The 15,606-nt window shown below is 41.3% G+C and overlaps 2 protein-coding genes across 19 annotated transcripts in view; one reads left to right on the plus strand and one right to left on the minus strand.

Moving 5' to 3' along the window:
* Nucleotides 1-1,420: 1,420 nt before the first annotated feature.
* Nucleotides 1,421-11,249, minus strand: WDR12 (WD repeat domain 12). The gene is made up of 13 exons (XM_015635427.1): nt 11,071-11,249; nt 10,895-10,989; nt 9,755-9,849; nt 8,994-9,100; nt 8,024-8,139; nt 7,477-7,631; nt 6,764-6,809; nt 6,483-6,568; nt 6,157-6,297; nt 5,937-6,042; nt 3,211-3,343; nt 2,608-2,680; nt 1,421-1,881 (listed from the first exon to the last, which is right to left on the minus strand). Exons 1-13 carry the CDS (start codon nt 11,109-11,111, stop codon nt 1,804-1,806), a joined length of 1,272 nt encoding a protein of 423 aa, XP_015490913.1. The 5' UTR covers nt 11,112-11,249; the 3' UTR covers nt 1,421-1,803.
* Nucleotides 11,250-11,282: 33 nt separating this feature from the next.
* CARF (calcium responsive transcription factor) overlaps nt 11,283-15,606 on the plus strand; it is a 36,254-nt gene continuing 31,930 nt past the window's right edge. For 15 of the 18 annotated variants that reach the window (XR_004498216.1, XR_004498220.1, XR_004498218.1 and 12 more), the window contains exons 1-2: nt 11,401-14,143; nt 14,992-15,113. The gene's annotated coding sequence lies outside the window, so the exon portion shown is untranslated. Of the gene's footprint in view, nt 11,340-11,393; nt 14,144-14,991; nt 15,114-15,606 lie in introns of those variants that run through there. The other 3 variants (XM_033515933.1, XM_033515934.1, XM_033515935.1) reach the window with 3 other exon arrangements.

Genomic DNA, 15,606 nt, shown 5'->3' on the forward strand with positions numbered 1-15,606 from the left:
TGACCATTGTGATTTCACATGATTATTTTAAATGGAAGGACTGCATGTTTAAAAGTAAAGTCTTATTAAAACATTTTATTTAAGATTATCCAAAGAACTGTCAGCCAAGTGTAAAAAGTATTGGTTTCAGGATAATTTATGAACAGTGATAATAAACATATATTCCAAAAATGTGTTGTACTTACACTGGTATCACTTCATGTTCATACTGTTTACAGTTCCTTCTTTGTTTCTTTGCCATGGTACTTTTCCAGACAAGAGGAGGGTATAAAAATGCTTCTGCTTTTCACTGTGGTCCACCAAAACCTACCTTTTTAGATACATTTTGTGTATTTTTTTACAGGTGATAGTAGATCTGATCTGACTCATTGCTGGAAACTGAAACAACTGATGTCAGTTGGGTTTTCCTGACTCTAAATAATTTAGTCTAAGATAAACTGACACCTCAGGTGACATGATCTTTTTAAAAAGTGTTTTGTAAATCTTTCTGGAAAGGCAAGAAAACCATATTAAGGTTACTTACGTTACATTCACAAGCCTTTAGACGTAGGCATGTAAGTTGTTAGTAGCAGTACTTCACTTGCAGAGCAAAGGGATCAGAGATCCCTCCCATCCTTTGCCATTTGCACCAGTTTTGCTCTTTGATACTTCTTCAAACTCCTTACTCAGAACTATATATGTAGTGTATATTATATATATATACACACACACATATGTAGTATATATAAAATTATATATAATACATATATGTCTATATTATAAACCTGGAGGTCAGAGTTCTCACTCTTCAAGAATTATTAATTTAAGCACTTGACTTGTTAGTGCTGTACAGGTGTTACACTGATTGAAAGCCAAGACATTGGTGAGGATATTCAAGTGTGGTCTCCACACAGTTTAAGAGTGTGCTGGTTTTACATCACATGTATATAATCCAACAAGCTGCAGTAACAGCATTTTCGTTTGAATGCTGAACTCAAAGCAAAACCACCTGCAGAGAAATTGAGCATGTTTCAATAGTGCTTCTCCTTTACCAACCTAAAAGCTATTGCAACTTTTTGTATCTGTTCTTTCTAAGAAAAAATTCTACTCCTGCCTTTTCTGTGTGATCCACCATTGTTTCTACATACCTGCTTTTAGCACACTGGTTGTACTGCAACACAACAGGTACTGTGGTACAAGGCTGGCTTTCTTATAATCTACAGCCCTAATTTATGAGCTACCAAAATATGGAATATTTCATCTGCCAGTAAATCTGTCAAGTTCCTCTATATCATGCTATTTCTACTGCACACATACCAAGCCTTCATCCTAGAAAGAAGCCTGGACTCTTAATTAAGGACCAAATCATAAGAACTATCAGCAACCAGATTGAGAAGAGAGCTGAGATGTCATTTTTATCTGAAATGACACACTAAACCAATTAACTGTTGATAAAAGCTTTATTTTTTTTTCCAATGGAAAGCAGATAAACTGAAAAAATAATTTAGTGAGTAGTTTTTCTGTAAGTATCAGCAAACAGTTTTCTTCTTATTAAAAGGGCTACACAAATAGTAATTAAAAAGATGTTAATCCAAAGCCATCAAAAAGGGAGGAAATTACCTTTGCTTTTCACATGAATCCCGTTTGGACTTTGATATTTTTGTGGCAAATATGGACATAGGTTACTGACACAAAACCAGGAATAGCTCTGAGCAACAAATAGCTCCTCCTTTCCTTGGAAGTTGATTGTGTAGAGATGCTAAGAGAGAGCAACTGCTGCAAAAATCTTTGTTTTTAAAAAAAAAGTCTTCTGGCTGTTGACATTCATGCCCCAACATCAGAGGCTGTAGCTGGGTATCTGTAGCAGTACAGTTTGTTGTCTGCTCCTCCACTCAGTAACAACTGATGAGAGAAGGAAATTGATTAATATCAGAACTAAGCAAAATAAGTACACAAAAATGAAGGACTCAATTTCTTTCCTTTATAAGAAGTAGGAGTGAGTAATGAACTGTTCATGCAAGACTAAAACCCGGAATCAAAGTGCAGAAGCAACTTTGTTTCTTACACTCCTCCTAAAATTAGAAGTGAAACTTGTATAGGAAAGTTGCTAAAGCTTTTCCTGATTTTTACAGTGAACAGGAGCCACACTGAGAAACCAAACATTCACAGAATGGGGGCTTTTGGTACTTTTAAATATGTGTGTACCAGTACAGTAGCAAAGCAGCTTGCTACAGAGGATTATGCAATTTCCCCCTTCTACATGTACTGACTTCCATGCCCCAGCTTTACTTCATGTTGCTGCTTTAGTCCCAATGGCAGAAGACTACCTTGGAACATGTGTTTTCTGAGAAAGGTGAAGTGCTGTTCCCATCTTTTCTTGTTTGGAATATCACTATAATGCTCAGTTAAAGCCACAGAGCTTCTGCCCCCACCCTTCCCCTTTGCAGAGTGAAGGGACATGCTGCAGTGCCCGTGATACCAGCACCCAGACTTCAAACACAGCACAACTACAACTTGTGCCTGTTCTTTTCCAGTTTTAAGCATAAGGAAGTAACAGCCCATGACTCTTTTAGCTCTCTTGTTAAACATCATTAGTATAAATCAAGTAACTTGCTATTCACATCTTACCCCTGCTTCTGTCCAGTCCACACACAAAACCTTGTCTTCGTGAGCAGCCAAGTCATACAGAGGAGCTTTGCAACTAGTGAAAAACAGGTTTGAAGTTATGTGAGCAATCACAGACAACAACTGGTCCCAGGGAGAAATGCTATCCCAGTGCTATCAAACAGATGTGATCAATCAGTTATAAACACTTTGAGAGAGTACAGACATTGACCATCTGTGACACTTCCTCTGCTTTCCCCAGAGCCAATCACATTAATATTATCCTCTCCTACATCCCCAAAGAGAAAAACAGCAACATTTTTCATCTGCTTGCTAACAACTTTCAGACTGAAATTCAATCAGTTGTTAGGAAGAATTTAGTAGTTTCTCTCTTCCATGTGTAGATGCTGCTCAACAGCATTGTTTTCCAGCCCTCTGGTAGACTGCAAGTATTTTTCTCCCTTTTATTATATGGTTGACTTCCAAAACCTAGAAGGTTTTCACAGATGCCACAGGTGTTTCCACTGAATGTCTCTGACTGCTTTTGCTATTTCATGAGGGGTACCTCACCCTGTAAAAAATAAAAGCTTATGCCTTTGAACAGCAACAAACACAGATTTATTTTACCTCCTTGTGTCCCAAAGCTTCACAATGTTGTCCAGAGAACCAGAGATGAGCTGATGCTCATGGGTAGGTGACCACTTTACAGATGTAACCCAGCCTGTGTGAGAAGTCAGAGACAGGAGAACCAAGGAACCATCTGAACAGAAAGAGGGAAAAACACAGACATCAGCAGATGCTAAAACCAGTACTTTGAAGATGTGTCCAAAATCCAGTGTGATTGTGTGCTGGTTTTGCATTAATTGATATTTAGTGAGAAGGCAAGAAGCCACTCACAGAAATTATTTTTCTGGGAGGAGCTGCTAAGAACTTCCTCTGTGCCAAAACCAATAGCTGGCTAGCTCTGAAAACTGACAACCTATTAAACCATTTAGAAGCTGGGTCTGCCTCTGTGAAATTCACATTTTAAAGATGAGCAAGCCTAGGAAATCTCTCTCTTGCTTCCAACTTTTGCAAGAGTAACTGGCCAACCTGGCCCAACACATCCCAGCTGAGATTTTCTGCCTGCTGAGGGGTGCTGAGCCCTCACCGGGGAGTCCAGTGGCTCCATCCTGGTGGGGTCCTTTTCCAGCAGCACTGCTGGGCCTTGCTGGCCAGAGCCTCCATTGGAACTGGGAACAGCCCTGATGCTGGGAATAGCTGGGAGCTGGGAGCGGCCACGTGGCCAGGACTGTGGGGCCAAAAAATCAGCGTGACAACAGCACACGGCCGTGGTTGCCTCAGCATGGCTCACAATGAACTCTGTTTGTTCAGCTGCTTTGAGCCAGCCATGCTGTGGTCAGAAGGACAAAAATGGCAGCAGCAGCTTCTCTTGTTTCCAGCACTCCACATGGAGAAAAGCGCTGAGTGGAGCTGGTGGCCGGCACAGTTCACACAGTGTTGGCAGAGACCGCATGAACAGCAGTGAGAAGCGCAGTGAACAATCTCCCTGATGCACAGCCTGGATGAGAGCTACTTTTCAGTGCTGCAGAACTCTATAAAACTGTTTCAGTTGATAAAGCTTGAGAACAAATGAACCTACAAATACCAATTCTCTCCCAAGTCAGGAAAAGGTGAAGACATGTAAGGAAAAGAACATGGGACACTGAGGTCAGTAAAGAGTCAAATTCTAGTTAGGAGACTGAGGAGGTAGCTTGGTCCTGGGCTGAAATTCTCTTTGTAAGGCTATGGTGAAGATATATTTTTGATATATCAGACTTTTTTTTTTCCCTGTAATTCATGAAGTGCATGGGGGGATGCAGCATTCACCCACAGCACAAGAGAAAAGGGCACTCGTGCTGGAGCATGTGCATGCTGAAAAGCTGTAATCCAATGAGAAGCTAGAATAGAGAGAGAGAGATGAGAAACTTTGCACATGGGATACAAGAAGAAAAGCCCCTGTTACCAGAGAGAGAAAAAAAAAAACCTTTTAGGTTTTTTACACTGGAACAACTCATCCTCAAAATAGCACCCCATAAGTTGACACAGCCCATGAAAGCAGCTTTGGGAAAGCTGTAAGGCATGGGAGGGACTTTCACACTGTGACCAGATTTTCCTTCCCTGGGTGGCTGATTCACTGTGACATTGAAGCCACAGGAGAAATGTTTCTTGTGGAGAAGTCTACATGGCATAGCAAGAGAAACTCCTCTCTCCCTGCAAGAACTAATGAAAGACTATTATAGAGGTGTTAACTGACTGAAAATCCCAAGTTTTGTCTCTACACTGTCCATAGGAAAGAAGTTGTGGGGATGGGAGAAGTGTTCTGAAGGTTTTATTCTGATTCCTTTTAAGTTTTGAGCCTGCTTTACCCTCCTTCTAATTCATATCTCACAGCAAGAAATAAGTGAATAATTCTAGTAAGTGAACTAGTGATTTTAGCCAGCACTGAACCCACTACAGATTGCAGTTCAAGTGTTTATTGAACTTTATTTAAAGTGAACAAAAATGTAAGCCACATAAGTTCTGGGGAAGGAAAAAAACCCAAAGAAACAAAACAAAAAAGAAACCAACCCCAAACCCCTCAAAATTTTTTTTCTTGTCATTAAACTTCCTTTTCAAAGATTTTTTTTTTAGCAAACAGAAAAACATTGCTTTTATTAACAACATGTAATATGCTAGTGAACTTTGGATTAGATTTACAAAAGCCAAACAAGTAAATGTTATTTACTATTTGTGGCCTTCCAGTACCTGAACAGAACCTACAAAAAGATGTGCTCAAGGCCAAGCTGGGTAGGAGTCTGAGAAATCTGCTCTGGTGGAAGGAGTCCCTGCCCAGGGCAGGAGGGCTGGAACTAGATGATCTTTAAGGTCCCTTCCAACCCAGACTATTCTATGAGAAGAGTCTATGAAAATAAATCTGTAGGCTCAGTCCTAATATCTGTAATTCCATTTGTTCATGAAATATAGTACCATGTCCCAGTGGCTGCTGTTTAATGATTATCAGACCAGCCTCAATCTGAACCTTACCAAAAAAAATCCATGCTGCAACTGCACAGTTGAACATTCATTAGTAAGGTTTTTTTTTTTTAAAAAAGGAATAATTTCTAAATTATTAGGTAAGAATTTAAAACAAGCTTTGCACCAGAATACAGAAAATAGATGCAAGCTTTGTATTTAATGAAAGCCCCCAAAATGGCTGGTTTCAAGCCACATTCCACTCCCAGAGGGACCAGAAAAGTTTGTGAGATGACTCTCAATAGGACAAAGTTCTGATTTTGAAGAACATCTTTGAGACCATGCATGTTTAAACTCACCTTTGCTGCGAGGATCCCACAGCCTGATATGTCTGTCAGTGCTCCCTGATGCAAGACGTCGACACAGGGGTGAGTAGGAGACAGAATTAAACACTTTGTTTCCTGTCTGTCAGTAAAGAAAATAATAACTTTAAGACAGGAGCTACTATTTTACACAGCTTTTTCTTTTTCTCTGAGCTGGGCTTCAGCTGAACCTACAGCCAGATTATAATGATCTCACCAAAGTTGATTTGAGATCTCCAGTCTCAGCATCCCAGAGTTTAATGGTGTGGTCCCATGATGCACTGCAAATTTCTTCAGCATCTGACCACAGCACAGAGGAGATGGCTTCTGTGTGGCCAGAGAGGGTTGACAGGGGAGTCTAGAATTTAATGGTGACAGATTTGAGTAAGTTCTCAAAAAAATGTATTATTTCAACAAATAAAAAGTCAGATTATCCTAACACATACCAACAGAAGTTTTAAAGTCACCTTTAGCAAAGAGAAATTATTAGTTTTGGCTACACTCCTAAAGAAAAATCCTGGACAAACCCAGAGCTCATCTTACCCTTGTTAGCCCCAGCTGTTCAGTTTTCTGCTTTTTCCGTGGTCTGTTAGCTGCTTCTTCCATTTCATCCTCTTCATCTGTAGGTACTGGGACAGAAGACAGGCAGAGTTGAGCTACAGGTTTTTAATTCCATCTTCATGTAAGTAATGAAGCAAATACCCATATTTATGGTACCTGCAACCATCATGCAGGTGTTAACAAGGTCTGGAATTGTATCATTCACCAAACCAGTAACTCAGCATAGTTATAGTTATGGATAGCTTTACAAACTTACATCTTACCTGCAGACCAGATCTTTAACATCTTATCCCAGGATCCACTGCAGAACTGTATGAACAGAAACATTTTGTTAAATGTTGATCCAGATAGTCCCTGAATGAGAGACCTACTTGAAAAACTAATCAATGGGTTATAACATACACGTAACAGTGCTAGGCTCCTTAAATTCCCCCAAAAATGTTTGGCATACATCAAATTATTCTTTTTACTCCCTTTGCAAGAAAAATACCTACAAAATACCTATTTCCTTCAGCACCAAAAAGCTTGACTTTAATCTGTCTGATACTAAGTCAAGCTGGGAGCAATGACTCCACCTTTGGTGGTGCTCATGACTGTTGAATTCCTGGATGAAGGGAAAGAACCTCTTTACCACCTGCTTTTTCCAAGAACTCTGGAATTTTTTTTCCCATCAAAACCACTGTGAAAATTTAGGTCAAATTTGAAAATAGTTTATTATAGCACAAAATTCTCATGCATTTAAAGTAAAATACACTTTAAAATTTAACTTGTTTTCTAAACTAAATGATTTTGTGATTCTATGGCTTAGCATTGATGTAACACTCCTAATTCTCAATAACCACCACTTACAACAAGACTGGAAAATTATCACTGTGTCATAAAATCATGATGATGAATACCCATGCAAGGACAAACCCAGGATTTTTGAGGTACAGGCTGCTAAATCCACAAAGGTTTCTTTCCAGAAGTCACTCACTTTGGTTCTTGTACAATCAACAGCCACAGACTCGACACTGCCAGCGTGTCCCCTGCAGCAGTGAAGGGCTTTCACTTTGTTTTTCTCCACGTTCCACTCCCACAGCAGGACAGTTTGGTCCATGGAAGCGCTGAGTAACAGGCATGATAAACTATCTGAGGAAGAAAAAAGTTACACTCACATCCAACTCAACTTTCCAAAGTCTTTGTAAATAATTATTCTAATCCTAGAAGAAATAGTAGATAGACAGAAACTCATGTGTGTTTCAGTTTATGTCATGTTACCCTGCAAGCACAATTAATATAACTACATATACACCAGGATTTGCTAATGGAGACTGCAAAGTGGACAGACAATCATAAAGTAACTATATTCATTACTGTCAAAGGACTATTTTAGGCATATCATTACTTCATTTCTTACACCACCGACAGAGATTGAAGTAATTACATTTAGATAATTTAGATACATTTAGATAGTTAAGGAAAGCTAACATTTCTTCCCCAGTAAATCAAACTACTACTATTCCCCTGCTATATACACTGACCTTGCTTCACCCATGCCACATCCTTCACTACTTCTGTGTGCCCAGGTACTGTCATGATGGATTTTCCTTCCACAGACCAGATCCGAGCAGTCTGATCGTAGCAACCAGTTAATATCCTACAGGGTACAGCATTGAAAACATCATTGTCTTTAAGACCAACAAACATTTTTATGAAATAAAGCCTCAACCAGAAACTTGGAAAACTATTAGCACAGTAACTGGTTTAAAAGAAATAGCTAGAAATATGAAAAAATATTTTTTTTGCTATAGAGCAAAGCTTCATTAAAACCTGGTAACTGGGTAAGTACTCTTGCCAAGAGTACAAGCTAGAAAGACAAGCAGTAAGAGTACTGCATGTTCTGGTTGGTGGGACTTAAGATCCCTTATATAATTTACATAATTCAAAACTTAATTGTTAGTTTTAGTATGTTGCTGGAGGTTCTCAAAGCATTTTCAAATCTCTACTTAAAATATAAACATTATTTAGTTGACTGGGAAACGAATGTGAAAATACAGTATTCATAAATTATTCATTTTTGGCTTTTTTTTTTCAGGAAAATATCTGCAGAAAGATATGCTATTCTATTTGTTGCTAATGGGTATCACATTGGAGGTCAAGGGTTTAAGTGAAAAAGAGAGATGAGGAAAACTTCCTTTCCTTTAAGAAAAAGGATACTAAACAGCATTTATTTTTTTCATTTATATATGCAGTATCTTCTGTTCAGTTCAGTGTCTCTAGCTGTTTGCTACCTGTGTTAAATTCACTGTCACATGACAGTGTAACCAGTGAACTGCTTACAAAAGCAAGTAGTTGACTTACTTGACAGGTTAAAAAAAAAAAAAGAAAAATTAAGCAAAGGGGGAAAAAAACCCACGCAAGGGATTATTAAAGAGAGAATACTGCTCTATCTGATACCATGGAGGAACATGAATAAGCATGACAAAACTTAGAACTGGCTTAGTGTGGTACCATTCTTCAGTGGCTTGAACAGAACTGATCCAGTCATCATGGAAGATGCATTCTTCTGGCTGAGGGGCCATGTACTTCTCCACATACTCTATTTCCACCACTTCTTCCTGAGCTCACAGACAAAACACTTATTTAGTGATGCAGTATGGTTTTTGTTTTTTTTTAATCACTCTCAGTAAAATTTAACTGTACTGTGGCACAAATATTCAAGTTTATTGAGCAAAGGTCTTGATATCCAAGTCCTTCGCCACATCAGTAGAATTAAAGTATTAAGAAAAAAAGTGTGAATTACATTGCTTTCCATATTCTTATCAAATTACTATTATTAGCAAGCTGGAAGCAAAAGCAAGTTATTTCACTCTTCTTACATTCCTTTTCTTCTATATATGCTAATACAAAACCAGTGTCTAAAATACTTTGCAACATTTTCTAGAGGTAATACTAAACATCTCCCTTATCCCCCACCATAAGAGACAAAAATGTATTAATGACGAACTGAATAAGAGAAGAATTTCCCCTCTGAACTGTACACAGACAACAGATTGGATAACATTCCTTGCACTGCTCTGTCTGTAGTTTCTAATCGCTGCAGTTCATAATGGATTTTAAAATACAGGGAATTCTCCTGGGAAAGTCAGAAAATAAATGAAACTGAGCAAGGAAATCTACCTAGCTAACAGTGTAATATCTAAATCAGATTGAAGTAAACTGTCTAAGTCTGTTCTGCTGTCCAAGAAGGGGAGACATTGAGTATGACTTACTGTGGAAATATTTTCCATTTCCATGTGGGTGACCAGCGGCAATCGCAAGAACTGGCCATTGATAAGGAAGTCAAATTCCACATACTTGTGATCCGCTGAAACATATTGGAAAAATCAATGTTCAGGTATCAGTATTTATTTGATACCATGAAGAATGGCATCATTTTTTGACTGGTTCAGGGAAATGGTACCAGGAAGAGTTTAAAAAAAGACCCAAACATAAACAACCTCCTCAAAACCAAACCAAAACCCCAAAACAAATGACAACAAAAACAAAACCCCCAACCAATTAGTTTCTTCTCCCAGTTTTAAGTGGGCAGCCCATTACTTCCACAGGATTATTTAAGTTAAGAGGAAGGAAAATTTGCTGTTGAGTTGTTTGCCTTTTATTGTGTTTTCTCTGTAGCAATGTGTAATCAAACCCGAGCAGTGCTTCCTAACCGTTCTGGATAGATCTTGCCACTTGTTACCACCTGCTAGAGCCCTGTAATTGTGGCAGCATCAGGAAAACCCTAAGAACTTTTTTCTCTCTTTGTAATGGCATAAATGACAAAGGCTCTGCATTCTGGCAGAAGCACTGCAATGTGCACTAGGTTTCTGTTCAAGATTGTTTGCAATGTCACGGGGTCAAAAGCAACTCAAAAAAGGCTCAAGCACAGTATACCACTGAGCCAGTTTCTTATAGAAAATGGGATTTTCCAACAACATTGGACAGCTCAATAGTAGATAATAATAGATAATAATAGATAATAATAACAGATAAAAAAAATAGATAAGCTTTCAAGTCACTCGGCCCATTTCAGCACTGACAGAATAGCTCAGATTTTATTAAAGGCTGCCATAAAAACCAAACCTCTGGTTTTATTAGTTCTTGGGCCAGGTTTTGGGCATTCCCTGCATTCCCATCTGCTGTGGCAGCCTGGCCTGTGGCGCCGGGCACACACAGTGTTCCAGCCCTTGGTCCATTTCTCCTGGGAATGCCCAGCAGCCCCGGCACCCTTCAGAGGCAGTTCCAGGAGTGTCTCACCGCCGGCAGCCAGGCCCAAGCGGCGGGGCAGGCCCGGCTGTGACAGCCCGCGCGGGGCCGGGCCGGGCCCGGGACATGAGGGCTGCCGGGCTCCGACCCGCCGCGGGACCTACCGTGCGCTGCCGCCAGCAGCTTGTTGATGAGGTGGCTGAGGTCGGTGGTCTCGGAGGCCGCGGGCACCGAGAAGGGCACATCCTCCACGGCGAACCTGCGGGCACAGCGCTCCGTTACCGCCTCTGCGTCACCCGCTCCCGAACCCGCCCCCGGCCCGGGAGGGGAGGCCGCTCACCTGCGGTTCTCGGTGCGGAACCGCGCCGTGAGCTGCGCCATCGCCGCCGCCGATCGGGCACCGAGCACGTGTCGCGCGCGCCCCGGCCGAGCCCCCCGCGGGACCGCGCGCCGCCCGCGTGCCGCGCGCCCGCCGCGCTCCCGAGAGGCCGCGCGCTGCCGCCTTCCCGGCGCCCCCCGCGCGCCTCCGCCCCTCTCCGCGCTGAGGGCGGGCGCGCGTGCGCGGAGCGGAGGCGCGCATGGCGGCGGGGCTGCGGGAGCCGAGCCCAGGTGGAGTAACGCGCCTCCGGCATCTCCCCCCGGGCCGCCGCGACGGGGCCCCGGCCGGTGCCTTCCGCCGCCCCCGCCGCGGGGCTGTGGTGCCGAGGGGTGCGACGGGCGTGGGCTGAGGGGCTGAGGCGCCCTCCGCGCTCCTCAGGGCTGGGGCGCGGGGGACGCGTTCCGGGGACCCTGGCAGGGACGGGAGCGGGTCCCGCGGCCGGGCTGTGCCCGGCAGGGGCAGTGCCCAGTGTGGCGCCCAGGGTCGCTGGAGCGGTGGGCTGTGCTTGGAGTCACTCGGGTTGTGTTTCTCTGCATGTCAAGCGACACACCCACAATAAAGTGCCTGCTAAGCCCAGCGCGCGGTGGACTTAAAAAGAAGCTGTAAGTGAGTTTGGTGTTTTGGGAGAAGGCTGCTTGTGTGAGGACATTCTGTGTGCTTGTGCGTTGTGCGTGAGTTTTTTTTCCTCCGCCTTTTTGACAGTCCTTCGTGGCCTCTGGGGAGCAGCTGGGATTTCCCTGAGTGGGGACTCGGGTTTTGGTGACTCCGCTTGTTGGAGCGGGCGGGTGTTGAGTGTTTGCGGTTTCGTGAGACTCTGAAATCTCATTTATTTCTTAAGCATACTTCAAAGATCTAACGTTGTTTGTCAGCGAAATTGACACAGGTGTATTTTCCAGTTATTGGTGTTGTCTACAAAAAACTGACTTGAGAAACCTTTTAAGTGTGAGTCACCAGATCTTCTCTGTATTCTTAGCAGTGTCTGCCTCCTCTTCCATGATAGAGATAATGCTAAATTTCAAACCCGGTATAGGCTGACAAAGCTAATTGTAACTCCTTTCCTGGGGAATATCACTATGCCCTAATTTCCTCCCTAATATGTTTTACTGTAATTCATCCCCTTGTGAATTTGTGCCACTGTGAACGGTAGTAGAGAAATGGCCTCAGAGGGAGCTTTTTCAGACAGCGTATTTTGAATGCTGTAAGCTATGCAGTTATCTAAAGTCTTCTTATAAAACCTCTGCAACGTTTTTCAGAAAACCCAAAAGAGATTGATGGTGAAGCATTCAACTGTAGGTATTTTCTGTTAGGTATAACCGACACCCTGCATACAGTGCTCATGATGGTTATCATGTCTGCCTCTGCTAGCAGTTTGTGTGGCTACTTGCACTCTTTGTAGAGAAGAGCCAGGGGCAACAATGGCCATAGATTTCCCTTTATTTGAGAAAAGTGCTTCCCAGATGGAAGCAGGGGGAAGGAAATAGAACTCTGGCGTTAAAGTACACTAACCCATGTGTTGGAACCAGGAGTGCTTAATTTGGGGAGCAGCCTATAAAGTGGTGGGGGTGGAGTTGTGTTAAGGCTAAAGCTGAGGCATAGAGGACTGCTTGTGTGGTTTGAGGATTTAGATCTTGCTCCCACTGTACACTAACATTAAACTTCCACATTTCTCCTTCAGCTGACTGTTAAATGTGTGGTACAGTGCTGTTACAGTGGGAATTTTTGTGGTGGTCACTTAATGCTTATGAAGTGATACCTACGTGTTATTTACAAGTTCATGACAAAATATCTGTACGTATACATAAATATACAGGATTTAACTCTCCTCTCTGGGGAATTGGTCAGCAATATTTATACGACTGTAAGATCTGTTAACTGTGTATATACTTGTACATCTCTGTAGAAGCATATTTCTTTTAAGACAAAAAATAATAATCTTTATTTGTGGTTGCACACAAGCACTTAGGTTAATGAAACCTGGCTGGTTAAACCATGAAGTTGATTTTCCAAGTGGTGTATGTGCCAGTGGTTTGCCTGGGTTACAACAGTGATTAGACAAAATCACGGGGCAAAATTGTGCCATGGGGATTATTTTAAGCATAAATGTAAAACTTCATGTATTTCTGGGCTGCTTTTAAAAGGAAGCTGGATAAATATCACTGTGTATTTACCCTACTGCTGGATTTTCCCCTGAGCTTTGTTATTAACTATTGTTGGATACAGGATGTTGGGCTGGCTGGGGCATTGGTCTGTCCCTATAGAGCTGTCCTTGTGTTCTTTTGTTGGGTTCCAGCATGCTCTGAGTACGTGTCATCAGTATCTCTAGAACAAATTCAGTTTATCTCAAAGAACTAAATGTGCTGCTTTTGCAAAACTGCTGTGGCTTCTTTACATCTTTGAGCTGAGAGGAAATGGTTGAGTGATGATGAAATCTAGTTTTCTGGGTTGTTTTTTTTTCATGTGCTGCTAAGATGCTTCAGACATTGTAACTGAAACATCTTATAATTGTTCTCGGATCCAAAGCTCAAAAATATTTGGTAAACATGAGGCAACTTCATTTGGAACTTGGTCTGAAGTGTCATCACTTGAAAATTGAATGGAAAAATAAATCTGCTTTAGATTAAAGTATTAATATATAGAGCCATATGAGCAGCTTAACTTCTCAATGTTGTTTGTATCAGCAGGATGCTTTATTCAGCTTCAAAAGCCAAGGAGATGTGGATTTACTTTGCCTTTGTCCTTTATGCCTTTGTGAAGCAGAATAAATCTGTGCTTTAAGAGTTGTACTGTTCTTTTGAAGTCACTCTCTAGCCTGTTACAGTCTCCTCATAAAAGCTGTAAACAGTTGAAATACCACAGCCAAGAAGGTCCGTCTTGAGGAGTTTATTTGCATGGTGTGGTGAAGAATATACAGCTGGTAGGAGTCATGTGCTAATAGAATGCAGCCTGTCTTTAAATAAATACTGAAGGGAAAAATCGTGACCACCATTCCCCCTCCTTCACCCCAAGCTACAGAAGTTTTCTTCTATTCAGTTGGGTATGTTATGTCTGTAGTCTTATATATGTATACTCTTGTTAGGTAGGGGCTAAGTTAATTGTCATTTTGTCCTTTTGCTTGTGAATGTTTGGGATTGGTCTCTGCTATAAAGAGTGTGCTGTGTGCATGAGAGCATTATCCTGTGGACATGGCAATTCACAGTCCATTATTATCTGTCTGTTTGAAGGTTTGTAATGGCCAGCTGAGTATCTTCAAGCTTTCTTTAGGATAGGAGGTAGATCTCTGAAGTGCTGGGAGCTCTGTCTTTTTGTCTTTCACTGGATGATTAATGCCAAATTTTACTTTTCTGGTGTTTTTTTCTGCCCAAAGCATACCACTGTAGACTAACAATAATAATTTTATTTTATATGCTGTCTTATAAGCCTTTAAAACAAATTGATTTACTTTAAGATGTCTGCATGACAGACTTGTATAATGCAAATTCAGTCTGGTGATTATGGAAGAAGGTGACTAATGTATTTTTAAAGCACTGCTGGCATGTGCTTAAATATCAAGTGTTCTCTAGATGTGTGTGGTTGTTAGTTCAGTGCTTTTGGACATATTCAGATGAATGTGGTGGGAGGGTGTATGTGTTTTGTATCTGTGTATGCAATGACAAATCAAGCAAATTGTCTCATGTAAAAGGCTAAGCTGTACTCCTGGACCAACATGCTGGAATTTTTCTGCAGTGAGTAATAAAGTGATAAGGAGGCAAGGATTTCTTGAGAACTTTTCTATTATCTTGCAACAGCATTAGAACTTGTAACACTAAATTTGTAAGACCTAAAGGCAATACCTGCAGCAATCTCCTGACAGAAGGTTAAAATGAACTTTTATAACCTTTTCAGGTCACCTTGTAATGGAAGAAGGTGGAGCTGACCATGATATTGCTATGGAAGGATCTAATGATTTGTTCATAGGCAGCTGTAATGGTACAGGAGAGTCAGAACCAAATTATCAGGTTTTTCAGGTGAGATATGAATGCTTTGTCCTTGTAGATGCTTCCTTTACATCCACTCTGATGAGTTTAAAATATGGTATTTCATCAGTGCAGGGTTCTTTTGTTGCCTTTAGCGTAATACATTGTGTCTTTTAAGAATGTACATCCTTCCCTTGGATTCCTGTGCCCTTCAGTTTTGAATTGATAACTATCCAGATGTTACATGTAATGACAACCTTCAGTAATTATGTCCTGCTACAGTGCTGAAGAAAAGCATGTTTTATTTTGTTAACCCTTTAAAAAAAGAATACTTTGTGATGTTTTAAAATAGGAGAGGTTTAAAACAGGAGAAAATGAGATGGCATTGCTTAGTGACCAACAAAGAGTCCAGGGACACAAGACACCTGTGTATGTGGTGAGGGAGTGGAATTTTTCATGCCTTTTTTTATCAGATATTGCCAGATCTTATTTGGGGAGATTTCTGTGCATGAATGCTTCTTTGTTTAAATGTTATTCAGGTAGT

This window comes from Parus major, chromosome 7 (genome assembly GCF_001522545.3).
Source record: "Parus major isolate Abel chromosome 7, Parus_major1.1, whole genome shotgun sequence".
Classification (NCBI taxonomy): domain Eukaryota; kingdom Metazoa; phylum Chordata; class Aves; order Passeriformes; family Paridae; genus Parus; species Parus major.

Bases quoted from the DNA above. Each gene is read 5' to 3' on its own strand.
- WDR12 (XM_015635427.1), bottom strand. From the start codon at position 11,111: ATGGCGCAGCTCACGGCGCGGTTCCGCACCGAGAACCGCAG. The intron at 6,569-6,763 runs GTAAGATGTAAG...CTTCTGTCCCAG, and splicing joins GTTAAAGATCTGGTCTGCAG to TACCTACAGATGAAGAGGAT. The intron at 1,882-2,607 runs GTAAGATGTGAA...TTCTCTCATCAG, and splicing joins TGGACTGGACAGAAGCAGGG to TTGTTACTGAGTGGAGGAGC.